Raw genomic sequence first — 20,475 nt, forward strand, 5'->3', positions numbered from 1 at the left:
CACAAGTGAGAGAAAACCCAGGATATTTCTCTTTCTGAGACTGGATTAATGTACACAATATAATTACTCCTAGTTGCCTCCCTTTCATGAAAACGTAATTTTGTTATTCTTCATGACTGAAAAATTGCCTTGTGCATATATATCATTATCTTTATCCTTTGCTGTTGGACACTTAGGTTGATCCCACAATTGAGCCTGTGTGAACGGTGTTGTGGTAAACATTGATGAGCAAGTGTCTCTGTGGTGTCAGCTAGGGAAGCCTTTGGGTAAACAGGAGCGGCACAGCTGGATCAAATGGAAAACTGTTCAGCTTTTTGAGGAAGCTCCATACAGACTTCCCTAGTGGCTGGGCTAGTTCACAAGCTGGTGAACAGTGTTTCGGGTCCCTTTATCTCTCTTTACCTCCTCACCAGCACCTCTTGCAACTATCTCTCTCTCTCTTTTTTATTCTATGTGCATTGGTGTGAAGGTGTCAGATCCCCTGAAACTGGATCTTCAGACAGTTGTGAGCTGCCATGTGGGTGCTGGGAATTGAACCCGGGTCCTCTGGAAGATCAGTCAGGGCTTTTCTTAACCACTGAGTCATCTCTCCAGCAACTTGCTCTCTTATGTCTAGGTTGTGATAGAATCTCACTATAACCTTGATTTGCCTTTCTCTAGTGGCTCATGGGGTTGTAGGCTAAACTGAAATTTCCATGTTTGCAGAGTCTGCTAATTTCATTAGCCTAGTAAATTAAGTTGTTTTCTTGTTTAGTTTTATCAGTTCCTTGTATAGCCTACATATTAGTCCTCTGTCAACTATATAGATGGCAGATGTTTTCCATTCTGCAAGCTGGCTCTTCCTTCGCTGTATAAAATCTTTTTAATTCATGAGGTCTCATTTTCAATTACCAGCATTATTTTCTGATCGATCAACTGGAGTCTATTCAGGGCTCCCTGCCTATGTTTATATTATGAAGTATTTTTTTTTGTTCTGGTTATCTTTTGTTAACTTGACACACATATTTTGATCTAGGAAGACGGAATCTCTATTGAGAAAATGTCCCCATCAGATTGGCCTGTAGTCAAGTCTGTAAGAAATTTTCTTGATTAATGATTGATGTAGAAGGGCCCAGCACACCGTGGCTGGTGCCATCTCTAGGCAAGTGGTCCTGGGAAGATATAAGAAAAATTTGCCAGGTGGTGGTGCATACCTTTAATCCCAATACTTGGGAGGCAGAGACAGGTGAATCTCTGCAAGATCAAGGCCAGCCTTGTATACAAGAGTTAGTTCTAGGACAGGCACCAAAGGTATACAGAGAAACCCTGTCTTGAAAAACAAACAAACACATAGAAAAAGAAAGAAAGAAAGAAAGAAAGAAAGAAAGAAAGAAAGAAAGAAAGAAAGAAATAGAGTGCCTGGGGTTGGGGTGGAGGTGCTGGAGAGGCAGAGGGATAGCCCAGTAGTTAAAGGCAATTACTGTTCTTGCAGAGAACCTGAGTTTGGCTCATAGAACCCACAAAGTGGCTACAACCATCTTTAACTTAGTTGCAAGGGAACCAACTCCTTCTGCTACCCACAGGCACCAGGTATGAATGCACTGCACACACATCCATGCAGGCGAAACAATCACACATTTAAAATAAAAGTGAACAGATCTGTTTTTAGAAGGTTATACTATTTAAAGAGAAAGGGAGGGAGGGACAGAGAGGGGGAAGGATAGAGGAAGGGAGGGAGTCAGGAAGGAAGGAAGGACAGAAGGAAGGAAGGAAGGAAGCTAAAAGTGAGCCGGAAGAGCAAGCCAGTAAGCAGTATTCCTTCATGGTTCTGTTTCAGTTTGGGCCTCAGTTCCTGCTCGAGTCTCTGCCTTGGCTTCCTTCCTTGATGAACTCTAACTTGTAATGTGTAATAAACCCTTTCCTTCCCAAGTTGGTTTTGGCCAGTGTTTTATCACAAGAATAGAAAACAAGCTAAGCTATTTTAAATTGGTACCAGAGGATGGTATGCTCTAAAGAACCTGATTATATTGTTTTCTGGAGGAATGTGGAAGACTTTAGGCTTTGGTCTAGAAAACTGGCTGAACACTGTAAGCAGAGTAGGAGGCTGGAAGACTGTAGTTCTGAGAATAATCTAGATTGTAGAGGCCAAGCTCAAGACGTTTCATAAGGAAGCAATGATTTTAACAGCAGCTGGGCCAGTGGCTACTCATATGCTACTTTGACAAGAAAAAAAGTTAGCTGCCTTTTGCCCCTGTCCTAAGAACTTGCCTAAGGCTAAATGGAAAAGCAACAAACTAATTTCTTTGGTAGAGGAAATTTCTTTCTTTCTTTCTTTCTTTCTTTCTTTCTTTCTTTCTTTCTTTCTTTTTACATTTTCAAAACAGGGTTTCTCTGTGTATCCATGGCTATCCTGGAACTCTGTTCTATAGACACTGTTCTATAGGCTGACCTAAAACTCAGAGATTTGCCAGCTTCTGCCTCCTGAGTGCTGAGATTAAATCTCTCTGTTGGTAGAGGAAATTTTAAGACTATATGATATTAAATCTGTGGCACGGTAATTACTGATAACCCTTATACAAGCCTATAGTGAAAAGAAGTGGGTCACAAAGGAATGCAAAATTCACAGTTTGGAGACACAAAAGGTAATAAGAAGCTTACTGTCACAGCTGAGGCTTGTGCTCAAGAGACCTGTAATTGTTAAGAAGATTAGCAACATTAAGTAGGTGGATCTCTGAGTACAAGGCTAGTCTCGTCTACAGAGCTAGTTCCTGGACAGCCAGGGATACAAAGAGAAACCCTGTCTAGAAAAAAACAAACAAACAAAAAAAAAAACAAAAAAGAAGTCTGCTCTGCACTGGAGTAAGGGAAAGGTGCCCTCAGGGAAACACCAGACCCAGTTAAACTTCCTACTTGGGAAGGAGAGCTGCTGAGGCTGGGCAGCCTGAGGGAGGGGATTCCCTGCCTGACGACCCTGCCAGGGAGAGCGAATGTGGACGGCCTTTGTGTGAAACTGTGAACGTGAAGCCAGAGTTGTGGTGGGGACTCCATGATGTTGGAGATACCACAGCTGTGAGGGAAAAATCCACGCCCCCCCCCTTGCACCCTTCAGGTCTTTGAAGACACAAACTTGGCAACACCAAACAAAAACTGTTCAAAGTGGCCCATCCCAAGTTGGTAGCTCAACTTGATAGCATCAGCCACGTGGTGCTGGCTTTAAAGGCATAAAGAATGTAAGAGTGAAGGGGTTCTTGAGTTCTTCCTCTGTTACTTGGGGGAGCTGTTGAGGCCAAGCAGGGGCAGGGGAGTCCTTGCCTGAAGGCCCCCAGAGAGGGGGAAAGGCTGTGAGAAGCCATTGTGCAAAGCTGGGAAAGTAAAGCCTGGTTTCAGTGGAGACCCCAAGATATTGGGGATGTCAGAACCATAGATATCTGCCAAGGAGCGCTCCATAGAGGGAGAGAAATCACCCCAAGAGAAAGATGCATGTTGCAGGCAGTGAACCTGGAGGGCCAGAGCCATCGAAGCTCTTTAAAACTAATGTCCTGCACATCAGATGTGCAGCTACAGAATGTGTTGTTTGTCCTGCTGGGTTTAGGTCTTTCTTTGGTCCAGCATTTCCTCACTATGCTCCCATTCCTCTGTTCTGGACTGGTAAGGTATATTCCATGCCATTGTATGTTTTTACCTTACTGGGGGTTACAGTTTGAAGAGATTGTTTTGTGTCTCAGAAAAGACTCTGAACTTTGTTATTTGTAAACAGTGTTGAGACTGCCAAAGAGTATGGGGACTTTTGAAGTTAGACTAAATGCATCTTATTGGCCATAAACAACATGACGGTTTGAATGAGAAATGTCCGTCATAGGCTTGGGTATTTACAAACTTGATCCTCTGTTGGTGGTGTTACTTGGGAGGTTGAGGGGGTGTGGTCTTACTGGAGGAAGTAAATCATTGGGTGTGGGCCTTGAGATTATGTAGTCTCACCCCATTTCCTATTTGCTCCCCACCGACTTGCTTTGTGTCTATATTCACAGGTGTGGTCTCTCAGCTTCTGGCTCCTGCTTCATTCCTGATGGTTTACTCCCAAGCCTCCCTGTTGTGATGGACTCGTCCCTCTGAAACCATAAGCCCAAATAACTCTTTCTTCTTTAAGTTGCCTTGGTCATGGTGTTTAACCACAGCCACAGAAACGGAACTAAGACATTTCCTTACATTTTCTTCTAGAAGTTTCAGAGTTGCAGGTCTTATACTTAGGTCTTTGATGCATTCGAAGGAGATTTTTGTGCAGGGTAAGAAAGAAGACTGTCCGGTTTTCCCATCACCATTTGTTGAAAGTGTTACTTTTTCTCTGATCTGTGTTTTTTTTTACATCTTTGTCAAGGACCAGGTGCCTGTAGCTACGAGGATTTGTAACTGGTCCTGCACCTTGTTTCTCAGATTTACGTGTTGGTGTTTGCGCCAGTGCCATGCATATAACGGAAGCCAGCTATGGTGATACACCAAGAAATACTCTTTTAATCTTTTGTACTTACACAGGGATTTTAGTGTGTTTTATGTTTCTGTGAAGAACTACCTCGGGATTCTGATATTGCTTTTGATAAGATAGCTATTTTCTCAGTATTGATTTGTCCAATCAGTGATCCTGGAAAGTCCTTTCATCTTCGAGTGTCTTCTCCTATTTTCCCCTTTGGTGTTTTAAAGTCTTCATTATTTTTCACACTGGGATAGGTTTACTCCAAGGTGATTTGTTTGTTTTCCTTCTCCCAGCCTGTTTCTTAGTCTGTAAGCGGAAGGTGAGGGCCACAGCTGATCACAGGACAGCTGATGGATGAGAGAGGTTTGCAGCAATAAGAGCTGCCCTTCATTTCCTTTACTTTTCTGTCTTCTAACGTGATCTCCCTGAAACCTTTCTAACAGCAAACTTGAGGGTTGATTGTTTCAAGTATTTCCTTCGCTTTGTTCTTCGTTTCTTGTCCATTTCATGATCAGAACTGGCGATCATCATTTAACGAGTACAGGCAGCAAGGCGCAGGAGAGAACACAGGGATTAGTCCTGACAGCTAGATAAAGCTGCCACTATCTCCCTGCCTTCGGAGGATGACTCGGGCATTTGTGCATCTAAATGAGGTGTCTGTCGGTTGTGATGGATAGAGTCAGCCCACAGGAGAGTCCAGGGAGCCCAGTTTGCTCTTCCCCTTCAATGGTGCTCAGAGGCCTGCGTTAGGACCTCAAGTGGGAGGGGTGTGTGTCCCAGGCCTAAGGGAGACAAACTTTGTGTTAGGGTTCTCCAGGGATAAGGAGAGTCTGTTATTAGCCTTCTGTAACATGTGCGCAATAATTGTGTGTGTGTGCCTAGGCATGTGTATGCCTGCGTGCGTGCATGTGTGTGTGCATGTGTGTGTGCGCATGTGTGTGTGTGTGTGTGTGTGTATTTAGAGAACATTGTAGATAAAAATAAATGCTGGAAATATTCACTTTGAGGCTATGATGGCCTCCGGCGAAGGCTACTCAACACTGAACATCTCTGCCTGCCTGCGCATCTCTTTATGATGTAGCATCTCCCACTTCTCTCTCTAGCGTCTTCTGACTTCCAGCTAAGGGAATGACGTCACCCCATCTCTTCTAGGATTCTTGGTCTATTCCAAGGTTATTGCCAAGAGATTAGGAGAAGGGAGGGGGAATTAAAGAGAATAGGAGCAGAGGGCATGAGAGTTACACCTTGAGGATGAAGAAACAGCTCATTTTCAGGTTGTGAGATCCTCGGGTAGCAGTGACTAGAGACAGTAGGAGCTCCAGCTTGGCAAGCAGGAAGACAGGCCGAGACATGGTTACCAGATGCCGGGCAAGTGCCTGGAAGTATATGTTCCTGCCTGTCAGAGCCAGCCCTTGGTTCATTGTGGGCGAGGAGTCCTGCAGAAGGAAAGCTTAATGTGGAGATGAGAAGGAACCGGGGGCCTGGAGTCACGGCCCAGGGACAGGGCATCTGGGACCTCCCCACTCTCCCTGCATGACTGTCACTACACCACACTGCAGCTGCTTAGTCACGCAAGGCTACATTGTCATTGTGACAACCACATCACTGGGTGGCTTTGCTGAGGCTCTGGTGAAACAAGTGACGATGTCTGGGATGTGCTAGGTACACACCAAATGGCCCCTTCTGTCATCCTGGGTGTATGAGAGCATGAGATGACCCAGCGGCAGGAAGAGGCTGATGCCCCAGAGAAGCGTGAAGCGTGGCTGGTGCATCAGACCAGGCACGACTGAGCTAATCACTGCAACCACGAGGGCAGCTGTGAGGAAGTGCTGGCCATGTGCCAGCCACGGCAGACGTTCTTGGCATTTCCTCCTTTCTCTATGGCAAGCTCCCAATGGGGGCTCTTTCCCCCATTCTACGGATGAGCAAACTGAGGCTGAATCTATTAACTTGTCTCAGTACTCTGCACTGGTGAGCGGCAGAGGCAGAAGTTAAAGCCAGACTGCCAGTGTTACTAGCTGCTCTTGTCTACCTTGTTCTGGCAAACTGACTGAGTCTTGGAGGTGGACATTCTAGAGCCAAGTCCTCGGGGTGGGCCATTGTCCAGTAGGTGGAGAGTTAGGGCCAGATCCATGTGGGTCTGGATGACAGGTCTTGGAGACAGATATGCTATGTTCAGGGGCCAGTCAAATCTCTAGCCTATGCTGCTGAACCTGGCAAGGACATGAGAATTAAACCTGACATCTTTGTTCACTGCCTGGTGCAACCCAAGTGTTCATGACACACACTCCCTGGCCAGCCGCTGGCAGTCTCCCCACCGAGGCAAACAGTTGTGCTGCTGGCTAAAGAGACAAGCATGTTTTCTTCCACACTCAGAGATGCCCGTGTTTTGGGAGCTGTTTCCAGTTGTGCAGACCCTGCAGACTGCTCATGGCACGGTGGAGGGTTCCCATGGGGCGGATGTGATCCCTCCCAGATACATCACAGCTGGGACTCTGAGGACTCCCCCTGTTACTGCCAGAGGAAACTGAAAATCGAACAGCAGCCCCTGGTTGTAAGGGAAAGGCAGCGCCTGGCATCAACTCGGGCAGGTGCCCAAGTCAACTGGCACCCTAACACAAATGTGCACTCATCTCAGTGTGTGCGTGTGACCCAGCCAACATGGAGCTGAATGTTCCTTTTCCATAGCCAAGAACTGTTTAGGGACATCCCTTGGTCCCTATATTTTGAGACAGCCTTCCTTGTCCCAGTATTTCTGTTTCTCTGACACTCTGTCCTTCTTTACCTCCTAGTCTCCGAGAGCCTCTGTGGCTGTGCGTCTTTTTCTCTTTTCCTCTTGCTTTGTCTGCACTTTTCCTGTGTCTCAGCCTCGCCTGTTTCTCTGTCTGCTGACTTTCTCTCTGCCTTTCTATTTCACTCAGTCTCTCCATTTTTCTGTCTCTGCCTTTCACCACCTTTGTCTCTGCTTTCCTGTGACACTCTCCTGGAAATGCTGAAAGTGGCCGGATTGGAAGTGACAAACAGCACTACACTGCGAATCCACCCCCAGACTGCGCACTTGCGTCCTCCCCCACATCCCATCACCAGCTATTGTGTCTCATCCAGGCCCAGGGAGTTGAGTGGAAAGGCCTGGGGGGTCTGAGCTCTGACTGCTTTGCCATTTCCCCATTGGCTCCTGGCAGCGTGTGCTGTGCTAGCGAGCGCAAGAGGGCTGAGCGACAGGGGGAGACTCTCATCCATAAAAGGGGGGAAAGGCTCCAGAACTGCCATTCTAAGGGGACTTGGTAGCCCTCACAGCTTCCTCTGTGGCACTTCTCTGAGCTAGAGTCAGGCTGCCTCCTGACTCTTGGATCGGCCACCCGACCACCCGACCAGCCAGAATACCAGGGACAAAGCAGTGTACAGGTAAGATCTGCAGGCAGCTCAGGCATGCTGGCTTGACGCATCTGCCCCTGACGCCAGGCAGAGGGACCCGTGGGAGCTTGGGCTGGGAGAAGTCAGGTGTGGTTCTGACTACTCAGTGCAGGAAGTCGTCCTCTCAAGGCTAGTTTACAAAAGCCAGGTCAGGGAGTCCTAAGAGCTGCCTGCCCCCTAGAACCCAAGCCCTGTTACAGTCCTGACTTACACAGGTGCTAGCTGCGCCTCGGCTCTGCCACACAGCGGTCCCCATGCTAGTTTCCAGGGTCTGAGGGGAAGGGGGCAACCTGGGCGGAAGACCAAGAGGTTTCACTAATTAGCCGGATTTTAAAGGTTAACAGCCTCACCGGACTTAGAGAACTGGGAACGTTAATGAGGTCCGGGACTCGGCATTTGCCAAGTGTGGAGCACCGTCAACGCGTAAACAAGCGCAGTCCGTCTTTTTTATTCTTTCTAATTCATGTTTAATCGCTGATGAGGTGCTAATTTGCTATGATTTTAATCCGAATGGAGGCTGTGGAAACGTGGCTAGACACCCGAGCCCTGCCGGCTCGCCAATTTTACTTTGAAAAGACTTGTTGCTTTCATGTAAATTACGCCGGAGGCGGCTAAGTTAGGCTGCAGGAAGCTCGCTTGGGGAAAGCCATGGGTTCTCTTATAGCAATGCCCACATCCAAAGAAAGTATTATGGAACCCCAAAGTTTGACATTAGTAATAAAGCTGACGAGCTTCAGAGAAGGTGCCTGGAGACCACTCCATGGTTGAACTACAGTAAATTCTGTGGCTTGTTACTCTCCCTGGGTATTATTATTATTTTTTTTTTCTGAGAACCTCTCAAGGTTTACAAGTATCCCTTAATAAAGCCTCCAAGCTCTTTAGGTTATTGGCTCTGGTTTCAAGCACCCTCCCACGGACAGCGAACTCTCATTATCGCCCTTCCGCCAAGGGTTGGTGAAATAGACACTGTTCATCCTTCTAATCTGACAGGTATGGCTGTCAAGATCTGTTGCGAAACCTTTCCAAACGTCAATCCCTTTCCGTTCCTTCTCGTGGGGGCTTTCCTCCTGCTCACTGCTCACCTTCCTTCCTGGCGCCCCTCACCACTGTCTCATCCCACCCCACTCTGCCTTTTGTTCTGTTTTTGCAGGTCATTCTTCCCCAGGCTTTGAGATCTGTGCGGGGAGGAAGTCCTTGAAGCAGCAACAACGGGTGAGTTATGGTGCTGGTGTGTGTGTGTGTGTGTGTGTGTGTGTTTGGGGTGAGTTATGGTGCTGGTGTGTGTGTGTGTGTGTGTGTGTGTGTGTGTGTGTGTGTGTGTGTTTGGGGTGTCCCAGAGCTCCCACAGCATCTGTGTGGTAGGCTCCCCAGTTCTGCTGCAGTAGGCTGCTCAAGTGCTTCGCTCTGGGGTGTTTGAGAAAGCACATGGAAGACTGTGAAAACTCACAGAATTCCCTGAGCACTACTTCAAGAATTTCCCAGGTATCACCTGAGAGTGCGTGGCCACACCTGAGCCTAGACTGAGTTTAAACCCCATAGCCAGTCTTCCTTTGCTGGGTAATTTTGCAACAATTCTTTTCCTTTTCTGGGTCTTAATTTCCTCACTGATATAATGCAGATAATAATAATGTCCTTTCCCTCATATCTCCGTGAGGCTCCGAAGGGAGGCTGTATGCACCTGGTATTTGGTGGGCACTCAGTAAGTGCTACCATGGCCAACTCTCTGCTGATTCAAAATGGCGGGCTTCAGAATGAGCCCCTCCCTTCCTTTTCTTATATGACATCTTCGGTCACCCCATTCCATGCTGCCGTGTGCTCTTCCAGGGAAATATGACTAAAACTCAGATCTTTCTGGGCCCAGTGTTCCTCTCTGCACCCCTACAGATGACTTTATTTCTTTATCTGCCCTCCCCTGACAATGAAATCCCTCCCTGACATCTCATCGCCGCTCCCGATATCCTGGCCCAACTTCTCTATATTTCATATCTCACTTTTATTCTTTGAGGGGTCAGTCGTCGCTGCTTTGGTTTCAATGCATATCTGAGGAAGGGCAGTCAGCAGGTGATTTCTCTCACCCACTTGCTCATCTCAGCTCCTAAGTGACTGGCAGATCTCAGGGGTCTGACACGGTGCTAAAACAACTTCACCGAGACAGAGCTGACCGCAGTGGGAAGAGATAGGGACGTCAGGCTGAGCTATGTCTCCAGGTCCTTTGCAGCCCAGCCTGGATCCTACTCCAGGCCCCCACCAGAGCTCTCATGCAGATCTCAGGGGTCTGACACGGTGCTAAAACAACTTCACCGAGACAGAGCTGACCGCAGTGGGAAGAGATAGGGACGTCAGGCCGAGCTATGTCTCCAGGTCCTTTGCAGCCCAGCCTGGATCCTACTCCAGGCACCCACCAGAGCTCTCATATCTGAGGCAGGTGACGTGCTCAGGAGTTTTCTCCTCACCCCACCCCAGTTACCCCACTTGCCAGAATGCTTGGCTATGAGTTGCAGACGGACTCACCGGAGGTGATGTGTGGCTTCACCTGCCTGCGTCCCCAGTCTTTATTCCTGTAAGATTCAATGTAACTTTTATTCCTGTAAGATTCAATTTAACTTGATAAGCGTTTCCTGAGCTGTTACTATGTAGCAGAGTTGGGGAGAGGCAGAAGAGGACACTGGCATTTACCTCCTTTTCCTTGCTTCCTCCCAGCCCCGCCCTCTCTTTCCCCAGCATCTGCACTGCCCCCCTCCCACTCGTGTCCCTTTACTCTGACTCTTCATTGACCTCTCGTTCTCCATTTTTCTTTCTCCTTATCCTACAAATGCACCAAACGACAATAAGGGAGGGGGGGAGGAGACTCCAGTACAAATCTGACAGCGGAGACACATTCCTTTAGAACTGCAGCTAATGATGTCACCGAGACCGTGACCATTGGGGCCTGGGCTGCAGGACCCATATTTCTATCTGTCTCTGCTCAGTAAATGTGGTGACCTTTGGGTAAGGCCTGGTCCTATGTCCGTGCTTTGATACTTGCTGAAAAAAAAAGGTTGGCTCATTTTCTGCTCAGAACTAAAGCCATTCTGCAAACTGGTTGCCTCTCCTCTATGAGTGAGCATTTCTCAATAAGGGGCATCCTCCAGTTTCAGAGCCTTCTTTCTGTTGGCAGCCCCTTGGGAACTCACAAAAATGAACTTGTTACTTTCTACTAAAGGTGAAAAGTCCTAAAGTGGTTTCATCTTCAGGAGTGTGACAGTCTGGGGGTTAGCCCACAGGACATGCCATGTGTCCCTACACCTCTGGACAAGAGGTGCAATCGGTGGATTAATGTCATGCCTAGTTCCCATGTCTCTGAATCACTGCATTCCCACCTAGAAAGTGGGACTGATAGTGCCCAGATCACAAATGCAGGTGATTCATATCAAAGATATAAAGTATTTGGCCTCCAGGTGGAGGATGCTACAGATTCCAGTCCTGCCACCAGGACAGTTCTCTGAAGCTTGAGCCTATACTGATAGCCTGCCTTGAGGGGCCATTTGGAGGCGTCTGGCCCAGAGCAGTGGCTCAGTCTGATAGATTCCAGCGTGGCTGTCACTGGAGGGTCACAGAAACATTGACGTGTGTCAAGGTGGGTGTGAGAGCTGGAGGTTCTCCTGACTCATTGTGTGACCTTAAGCAAGTGACTTCATCCTTCCCTCTTCCCATTTCCTCTTCCTCCAAATAGACATAATCATATGCATACATTGCTCCCAGAGATAATTGTGATGTTAAATCATGCTATTATTATTCCTCCCTGGCTTTTCAAATAAAATGCTTGTTGCCTCTGGAGCCCCAGCTGACTACAGTAGAAATATCTCAGAGCTAGGCAGAGGACAAAAAATTAAATCAAAACAAAACCCACTCTTTCAAGGAACTCTGGATAATAAGACCAGACCATCCCTTTATACTTTATTTAAAGTGTGCCAGGCATAGGTTTAGTGTGCCTACACGGTCTCTCACCTGATGGCTAAACAACCCCCAAACCCTTTGTTATTAGCCCCACTGTCTAGTGAAGGAAACTTTTCTCCAAGTGGTGGTAAGTGGCTAGCTGGAGTCTGCGCTCTGCTCTCTGACTGAGCAGACTTAGTGGCCTGCAGCGGGATTGGAGGGGCCGCCTTCATCGAACCCCTCTCATCTCAAGTTGCTTTCCCAAGTTGTTTGAGTCAGCCTTCCAAGTGTGGCAGAGACAAGTGTGTATTCGGTGCTCTGCAGGGACAGTGGGGACTGGTCTGTGTGTATGTCCCCCTATGACTAGGACCAAAGTGAGATGCAAGTCTAATGCCTCAAAGGCTTTTGACTTTTTTCCAAACAAGTTGGAAATAAAGGTTCCCTCCCCCCTTGGAAAACTCCCAGCTTTAAAATGTCTGTTTATTCAATCAACAAACTTGTATGGAACTTCTGGTTTCACCTGAGCCCTGGATGGGGCTCTGGGAACCATTCATCTATCATCCACCCACCCATCTGTCCATCCATCCATCCATCCATCCATCCACCCATCTGTCCATCCATCCATCCATCCACCCATTTGTCCATCCATCCATGCATCCATCCATGCATCCATCCATGCATCCATCCATCCATGCATCCATCCATCCATCCACCCATCTGTCCATCCATTCATCCATCCGTCCATCCATCTGTCCGTCCACCCATCTGTCCATCCATCTGTCCATCCATCCATCCATCCGTCCATCCATCCATCCATCCACTCATCTGTCCATCCATCCATCCATCCACCCATCTGTCCATCCATCCATCCATCCATCCGTCCACCCATCTGTCCATCCATCCATCCATCCGTCCACCCATCTGTCCATCCATCCATCCATCCATCCATCCATCCATCCATCCATCCATGCATGCATCAATCACACAAACTTCTCTGGTCCTCTTATAATGTTTCAAACAAATGCAAACTACAGATAGGCCCACGAGGCTGGTACAAACTGGCCCCTGCCCCTTCTTGGCATTTAGTTCTCCAGTTTCTCTTTGATGTATTTTTCTCAACTGTAGCCTCCCTGTCATGGTCAAGCATACCACATGCACTCATACTACAGGAACTTTGCAATGACAAAATCCCCTCTTGTGTCAGACTCAGATAGTCAGATGTACTATGTGCTGGGGCTAGCATGGGTGGCTGCAGGAGCTCCAAGGAGGGATCATGTCCAGACAGACTTCCTGGAGGTAATTCCTAAGGCTGAGTTCTAAAGAGTGAGAGTTAGTTAGGTCAAAGGTAATAGGAATGGGTGACAGGTGTTTGGGACAAAGGGAATTCTGAATGCAAGGGCTGGGGATAGCATGCATTGGCCCTTGGTTATAGAACTGGGGAAAATATTGCTTCAGCCTAATGGGGTTGTCTCGAGGATTTCCTCATGTTAAGCTATGTTCAGGATGGAGCACAGAAAGACATACAGTGTGCACTCTGCAAATACAGGCTCTCTGTGTTGGGAAGGCTGCTGGGTATAGGCAGAAAGAGTCAGACCTCTGGGAGGCATTATGGAGCCCGAGAGGCTGGAACAGAACTGGGTCAGATGAGAGTGTCCAGAGAGTCCCTGGCTACCATGGAGATTGTGTCTAGGGGGATACCAGTTTTGTATAGAGAGTTCGAAATTGGGTCTATTTTAGAGCTTGGTGCTTTTGGAAGTCTCCCAACAGGTGTTAGAGACTGACACTGGATCACCAGTGGTTTCATTTGCTCAAATATTATAATGGGTTAGGTCAGCTATTATTAGTATCAGAAAAACAACACACACACACACACACACGCACACACACACATACACCAAAAAACAAAACAAGCCCCCCCCCCCCAAACCATGAACCTTTTGTTTTGCCTGCATGTAAATGGAACATTCGCTTGCCCAGACCTCTGATTTTCTCCTCTGATAGAGCAGGGGACAAAACTGAGGGATGTGGAGACTCAGAGGGTACATGAGCATAGCTCTCTGCGTTTTCTACTCTGAGCTTCCCTGTGCCAGCAGCAGTTGAGCCCAGTCTCAGCAGAAGCACATGGACCTGCAGTTTGGCCTACAGTTGCATAGAACTTCAGACAAACTATCAAGCTCCTGACACCAGTTTTTGCTTCTCTAAAGTGGGCCAATCACGCCTACCTCTCAGCGAGTGGGTAGACTAGGCTTGGGCTTAGAGTCAGGGCTCTGCAAATTGTTGCTGGGACTCGTGGAAGACTTAGCTGTTGGTGACTAAACCTGTTCTAGAAACTGCAATTATTAGCTGGAGAGAATCAACAGGGTGGGCTCTGCACCCCAGCTCCCTGCAATAGAAGCGCCCCCATAGGGGCTTAGGGCAGGAGAAGCTCAATGATGGTCAGGAAGGCTCTGGTTGGGGAGTCTACTGTGTGCTTCGAGAGAGGAGACCTGTTCTGGAGTATGTTCCGGGGTTTGGGCTCATGGGTGGAACCTTTGAAGCCCCTGGACATCAGAAGAGAAAGAGCAGTTTGCAGGAGGAGAGCAGACAGTGTCTCCTTTTTTGGAGACAATAGGTCAGGATGTCTATGTGGGAAAGAGAGTAAAACCCCCCAGCTGGCCAGCTAGGGGTCTCTGGGGCCTCACAGATGGCTTGCAAGAACTACATGGTGATTTGACCATAAAAAGTTGACTGACGAGGCCAGAGTGCTGGGTCAGTGGTTAGGGGTGAACACTGAATTTGCAAAGGACCCCAAACTGGTGTGGGATTGTTTTGTGACTTACGTCATCACCAGTTAGGTTCTCAGCACCCACGCCAGGCAACTCACAGCTGCCTGTCACGTCAGCTCTGGGGGATCCAGGGCACCCTCTTCTGGTCTCCATAGGTACCTGAAATATATATACCCCACCTGATATCGACATACAGTTAAAAATAAAATAAAACTCTTTTAAAAATTGGCTGTGAGGGGGACAACTTTAATTTTTTACCCCAATTGAAATATAATTACATGATTGTCCTCTTTCCTGTCCCCCCTCCAGTCTTTCTCATGCCCCTTCCTCATACACCCACACTTCCTCTCTCAAAAGGGACAGTTATAATAAGCTTTCTCATAATCCATCAGTCCACCGGTCAAGCACTTACTAAGGGCCTATGTACTGGCTGGAGTTTTAAATGCTGGGATAAGAAGCGAAGACAGCTAAAGTCAGTGCCTCTGAGAGCTAACGTTCTAGTTGGGGGAAATGGTAAAGGCAGATACCTCAGCCAGTATGAGCCTGTCCGGCCCTGGGACATTTAGTTTATTTAACACAGAAAGGCAGTCTTGTGAAAACCTGAGGTCAGAATACTTCAGACAGAGGAAGAAAACCAACAAGGGCACTGAGACAGGAACAAACTTAGCCTGTCTGAGGCCCACAAGCAAGTACTGCAGAGAGGGTAAGAGAGAGTCTCTCTGTTCAGTGTGTGTGTGTGTGTGTGTGTGTGTGTGTGTGTGTGTGTGTGCGCGCGCGCATGCACATGCATGCCTGAAGGGGCAGAGTGCTTGCACGGCTAGTTAGGGGGTGCACTATGGTGATGGAGAGGGTACAAGACCTACTCAAGGAAGGAAGAGGTAAAAGGAGGGGAAAGCTCTCCAGGAAGAAAAATCAGCATGTGCAAGGCCAGGAGGTGAGAGAGGAGATCCCAGACCTCACTGTTGGGGCTAGGGGTGGGGTCAGACAGAGAGTGCCTGACGGTGAGGTGGAGGCTGAGGCTGAGGCTTTACTCCACTTTGTGGGTGCCATTCTCCAAATTGCTATGCCGAGAAGGGTATTTATTTCATGCTTCAATCCGAGAAGCTAAGGGGGGAGGCCAGTGTGAAGGGGGGGTGAAGAGGAGCTCTAGTCCGAGTGAGGAGCAGTGCTAAGGAGAAAAGGGCGAGTTCCAGAGAACTTGTAAAAACCAGTAAGAACGGGAGTGTAAGTCAGTCCTATGATGCTTGTCTACCATGTGTGAGGCCCTTGTCTTTATCCCCAGCACCAGAGAGGGAGGGAAAGAGAGACAGAGACAGAGAGACAGAGAATGGGACTAGGAGACAGAGAAAAGGAAAGAAGGGGAGGGAGAGACAGACAGACAGACAGAGACAGAGATCATTCCAGCTTGGGGACTCAGGTCATACTGCATACCTTCCGGTTGGTGGTAGCCCAGGTGTGTCTTGCAGTTGGACAGACCCAATTGAGCCCTGACTCCCCAGCTTCCTAGCTGTGGGGAGCCATTTTCCTGTGCCTCAGCTTCCCCACCTGTCCAGTGAAAGCTACAGCACAGCCTGCCTTGCAGAGCTGCTGCGTGGATTAACGGCAGCGATTACTCAGCCCTCCCGTCAGCCCTTACTCCGTGGCCTTGACTCCCACTTTCCCTCCCCAGCTTCTGTGTCCTTGACTACAGGAAGGGGAATGCCTGCCGCCTTGTGCTGCTCCTACACAGAGACGTGAGTAAGAGATGTGGCCTTGTCAGCTCAGGACAACTTCACCATCTTATCCTTCTCCCTCTCCAGCAAAAGAGTGAGACAGAATGGCGTGGTCTGCGCTGATGCTGGCGGCTTGCCTCCTCGCGGTGGTGCCCTCCGACGAAGCAGCGGACTGCCTGTCCCTGTGCTCCCTGTGTGCAGTGAGGACTCAGGACGGGCCCCATCCCATCAACCCCCTGGTAGGTCTCGGCAAGGCTTCTCCATACCATTCTATTTGTGGGTGGAGCCCAGAGACGGGAGGTAGCACATCTGGGCAGCTGCTGAGTCTGCTGCACCTACCGCATCGTTCATGGCCTCTCCTGCCCTCCAGTCCGGTGGGAACCAGGGTCTGCTGCTGTCTAGTTCCCATTGCAGTCCAGACTTCATCACCATGGCTCCCCCAGGTCTGCACACAGACCATGTTTCCAGGCAGCCAAGTGCTTGGCAACAGGGTGTAGACCATTTGGGTGCTCGGTGTGCTGTCTGCAGCACGGGGTACACATTCCAAGGCTTCTGTTTCTGACTGATAGTCACCTCAAAATTCGGTCATCCCTGTCAGGATGCGCTTGGTGGGCTTGGAGCTTCCGCCCCTCTCCTGGGCCTGAGGCTCTCTACGTCCCATCTGTTGGTGCTGCTCTGGGCCATCCTCCCCCACATGCCTCACCCTGCACTGCAGGTGGACTGCAGCCGAGTTGGCTGTACTGTGGTGGACAACCGCAAGCTTGAATTCTGGCCCTTTCTAGCCCCCTTACTCTGAAACTGTTCTCCGAGTCTCACTCTCCTCATCTACAAACCGAGAGTGATTCTCTGAGATCACGGTGATGGCAAGTGTTTACTCTCTGAGTCTAGTCTATATCCATCGGGCCACTCAGTGTGTCCTATGGTCCCCCCAGCACACACCCGCAGGTGTATAGACCCCTCCCATTCCCTATGCGTATCCTTCCTGCTATTCTGAACCTCTGTCTCTAAAGTGTTAGCAGTCCCCTCCACTTCTGGTAGGGAACTACAGCCTTTGGAAGAGGGACTGCATATGTGCAGGGCAATAGGAAGATCTTGCTTCTCCTTTCGGCATTTCCACCCTTGCGTCTGTGCCTTTGCGATAAGTCTGATTTCTCACCTCTCGCATGATGACAGTCATTTGGTGTCATTACTTCTGTGGTCTTTGGGATCCTTTCAGATTTGCTCCCTGGAATGCCAGGACCTGGTGCCACCATCAGAGGAGTGGGAGAGATGCCAGCGCTATTTGTCTTTTTTCGCTGCTTCTGCCTTTGGGCTCCCAGGCAAGGATGACGTGGATAACGAGGTTGCTTTGGAAGAAGGGTACAGTGCACTGGCCAAGCTCTTGGAGCCCCTCCTGAAGGAGCTGGAGAAAAGGCAATTCCTCACCAGCGTCTCAGAGGACAACCTCAGGGCGCTCTCGGGCAGGTTTGGGGATGGAAAGGAGTCTGAGCTGCTGGTGGGTGCCGAGCAGATGAATGACAGAGCCACGCAGACTGACGCACTGCTTTTCAACGAGGAGGGCTTGAGGAAACAGGACAAACGCTATGGCGGCTTTTTGCGCAAATACCCTAAGAGGAGCTCAGAGATGGCCGGGGACGAGGATGGGGGCCAGGATGGGGAGCCGGTAGGGCATGAGGACCTATACAAACGCTACGGGGGCTTCCTGCGGCGCATTCGGCCCAAGCTGAAGTGGGACAACCAGAAGCGCTATGGCGGCTTCCTTCGGCGTCAGTTCAAGGTGGTGACTCGGTCCCAGGAAAACCCCGATACCTATTCTGAAGATCTAGATGTTTGATGCGTAACACTTCCCCACCAGGGAGTTGGGTCAAGAGTCCCCCCCCCCCCTTCCTGTACTAGAGGCCACCTCTTCACCCCTTTGTGCTTGTCCCACCCCTTGCTCCATTCAGCATTCACATGGAAACATCTAAGCCCAACCCACCCCTGTTCTGCCTGTGAGTGAGTGCAGTATTTGCAGTCAGTGACAAAGAGCAACAGTCCCTGGCCAATAGGTCCCATGTCTGGCTCAAACCTGTAGGCCTCTACCCCCATCAGTGGTGGTTTTTGACACCAACCCAACCACGCTGTCCCTATGACATCCCCCACCCTAGAATCCAGGGAAGACTTGTTCTTCATACCTGTCAATCTGTGATCCCCAAACTTCACTGATCACCAGCTCCTCTCAGAAGAAAAATGAGCCATCCCTGACAGCGTGCATGCATGAGACAGAGTAGAAACTTAAAACAAGATATCTAGAAATCCTAACCACATTTTCAGCATCAGGGGCTCTTTTAAGGTACCCTGCTCTGGAGGCCACGGTTAAATGAAAGACCTTTTCCGTGGCAGGGATTATGACCCCAGTGAGGCCAGGCCTCTAGTGGCTAAATGCTCAGTCTGAGCATCCAGAGTTCTCGTGGCTTCAAATGTGTTTGGAAATGCCCGCTCCTAGGCTCTGGATTAGGGTAGTGCGCCCCCCCCCGCCCCCCCCCGCCACCGCTGCTCATGCCGAAAAGCCATGAGCTTCTAAAGGCTGAGACGGTAAGAGGGGAGCAAAGCAAACCAATTTGTTCTGTGCAACAAATTCAGAATTCGGGCCAGTTCCCACAGCCCTCATTAAAAAGGATCAGTATCACACTTCTGCCCCATGAGGAACAGAAGCCGAGTGGAGCCGAGGAGGCTGAGCGCAGCTGTGTTCTTCGGGAGCTGAGTTGGCTGCGAGAGTCCGTGCCATTTGGCCTAGTCATTTGGCCCAGCATATGCACTGGCGCTGGGAAAGGGGATCCAGACGCTGTAGCTGAAGGAGCGACTGTCCCACCTCAACACTACAGTGAGCCGTACTCCCTATGTCTCCAAGTAAACAACTGAGTGTTCGAGATCAGCTGGAACCCCTTGATTCCTATAACCCAGAGTCAGACGCAGGGTCCTCCTCGGTTTCAAATCTTCCCAGCATCAGGCAAATGTTGATATCGGTAGGTTAGGGAGATGGGGCTGGATGGGAGAGGAAACAGACTGGATTTGCATTTTTGCATTAGCTGTCATGAGTGGTCCCTCTCCACGCATAGGAGCTCTTTGTGTGTTCTGAAATCCGTAGATTGTGTTGGGATGACTTTATGTGCTGCTCAAACATCACATTTATCCAACTTACTTGGAATACGTGAGTCCTTGATAGGCCTGTGTAATTCCCTACTTCCCTGGTATAATAAATAAGATTATGCTGATGACTTGGTGTGTTTGCCTGAACAGTGGTCTCCGGAGAAAGTCTACTGCATTATATATGCATATATGATGCGTATATACCTGAACAGTGGTCTCCGGAGAAAGTTTACTGCATTATATATGCATATATGATGCATATATACCTGAACAGTGGTCTCCAGAGAAAGTCTACTGCATTATATATACATATATGATGCGTATATACCTGAACAGTAGTCTCCGGAGAAAGTCTATTGCATTATATATGCATATATGATGCGTATATACCTGAACAGTGGTCTCCGGAGAAAGTCTATTGCATTATATATGCATATATGATGTGTACATACCCACATAAGCACACACATGTATAGCTGTATTGGAGGATTGAACCTGGTGCTTCATGCATGATTGGCAAACACTCTTCCACTAAACTATAACTCCAACCTCTATAGTCATATTACAAAACAAAGTGTGGAATAAAGCAAACGAGGAAGTGAGTGTGTCCCAGGCTCAATTCTGTAAATTGAGTCTGGGTGACTTTGGGTAAGTCATTGACTCCTCTGGGCCTTTGCTGTTTTTCTGTCTTAGTAGCCACATCTGATTCTACTGCTATTTTAACTACCCAAGGCCTACAGTCAGCATCCAACTGCCAGACTGCCACCCAGGCTACAGCGTGGCACAATTTCCAGTCCTGCCTGCACTGGCTTGGCCACAGTCACCAAATGTAATTTTTTTTAAAAAACTTATTTAACCTTATTTTATGTGCATTGGCATCAGATCCCAGGGAACTGGAGTTAAAGACAGTTGTGAACTGCCATGTGGGTTCTGGGAATTGCTCTTAACCACTGTTATCTCTCCAGTCCTCCAAATGTAGTTTTTAATCTAAGTTGTTTTATTTACCAATAAAGACTCCGGAGTAAGATGTTGAGATAAAAATCTGCTAGATCAGAGAAACCAATAAGCAATCGGCTGACTTTTTAGTCATAGG

The 20,475-nt window shown here is 48.7% G+C and overlaps 1 protein-coding gene across 2 annotated transcripts; it reads left to right on the plus strand.

Annotated features, from left to right (window-relative positions):
* The first annotated feature begins 7,588 nt into the window (after window positions 1–7,588).
* Window positions 7,589–19,508, plus strand: Pdyn (prodynorphin). Of its 2 annotated transcripts, XM_026788519.1 has the most exons (5): window positions 7,589–7,852; window positions 8,744–8,851; window positions 9,012–9,073; window positions 16,341–16,492; window positions 17,470–19,508. In XM_026788519.1, the coding sequence occupies exons 4-5, from the start codon at window positions 16,358–16,360 to the stop codon at window positions 18,085–18,087; spliced, it is 753 nt and encodes a 250-aa protein (XP_026644320.1). In that variant the 5' UTR covers window positions 7,589–7,852; window positions 8,744–8,851; window positions 9,012–9,073; window positions 16,341–16,357; the 3' UTR covers window positions 18,088–19,508. The 2 variants fall into 2 exon arrangements, with proteins under 2 accessions (XP_026644320.1, XP_013208603.1); XM_013353149.2 differs by lacking the exon at window positions 8,744–8,851.
* The last annotated feature ends 967 nt before the right edge of the window (window positions 19,509–20,475 follow it).

This window comes from Microtus ochrogaster, unplaced genomic scaffold (genome assembly GCF_000317375.1).
Source record: "Microtus ochrogaster isolate Prairie Vole_2 unplaced genomic scaffold, MicOch1.0 UNK3, whole genome shotgun sequence".
In the NCBI taxonomy this organism is placed as follows: Eukaryota; Metazoa; Chordata; class Mammalia; order Rodentia; family Cricetidae; genus Microtus; species Microtus ochrogaster.

What these genes read in the sequence shown, in the direction of transcription:
- Pdyn (XM_026788519.1), top strand. Translation starts at nt 16,358, where the DNA reads ATGGCGTGGTCTGCGCTGATGCTGGCGGCTTGCCTCCTCGCGGTGGTG. An exon ending in CCCATCCCATCAACCCCCTG is followed by an intron (nt 16,493 to 17,469) that starts GTAGGTCTCGGC and finishes GGATCCTTTCAG; the next exon opens with ATTTGCTCCCTGGAATGCCA.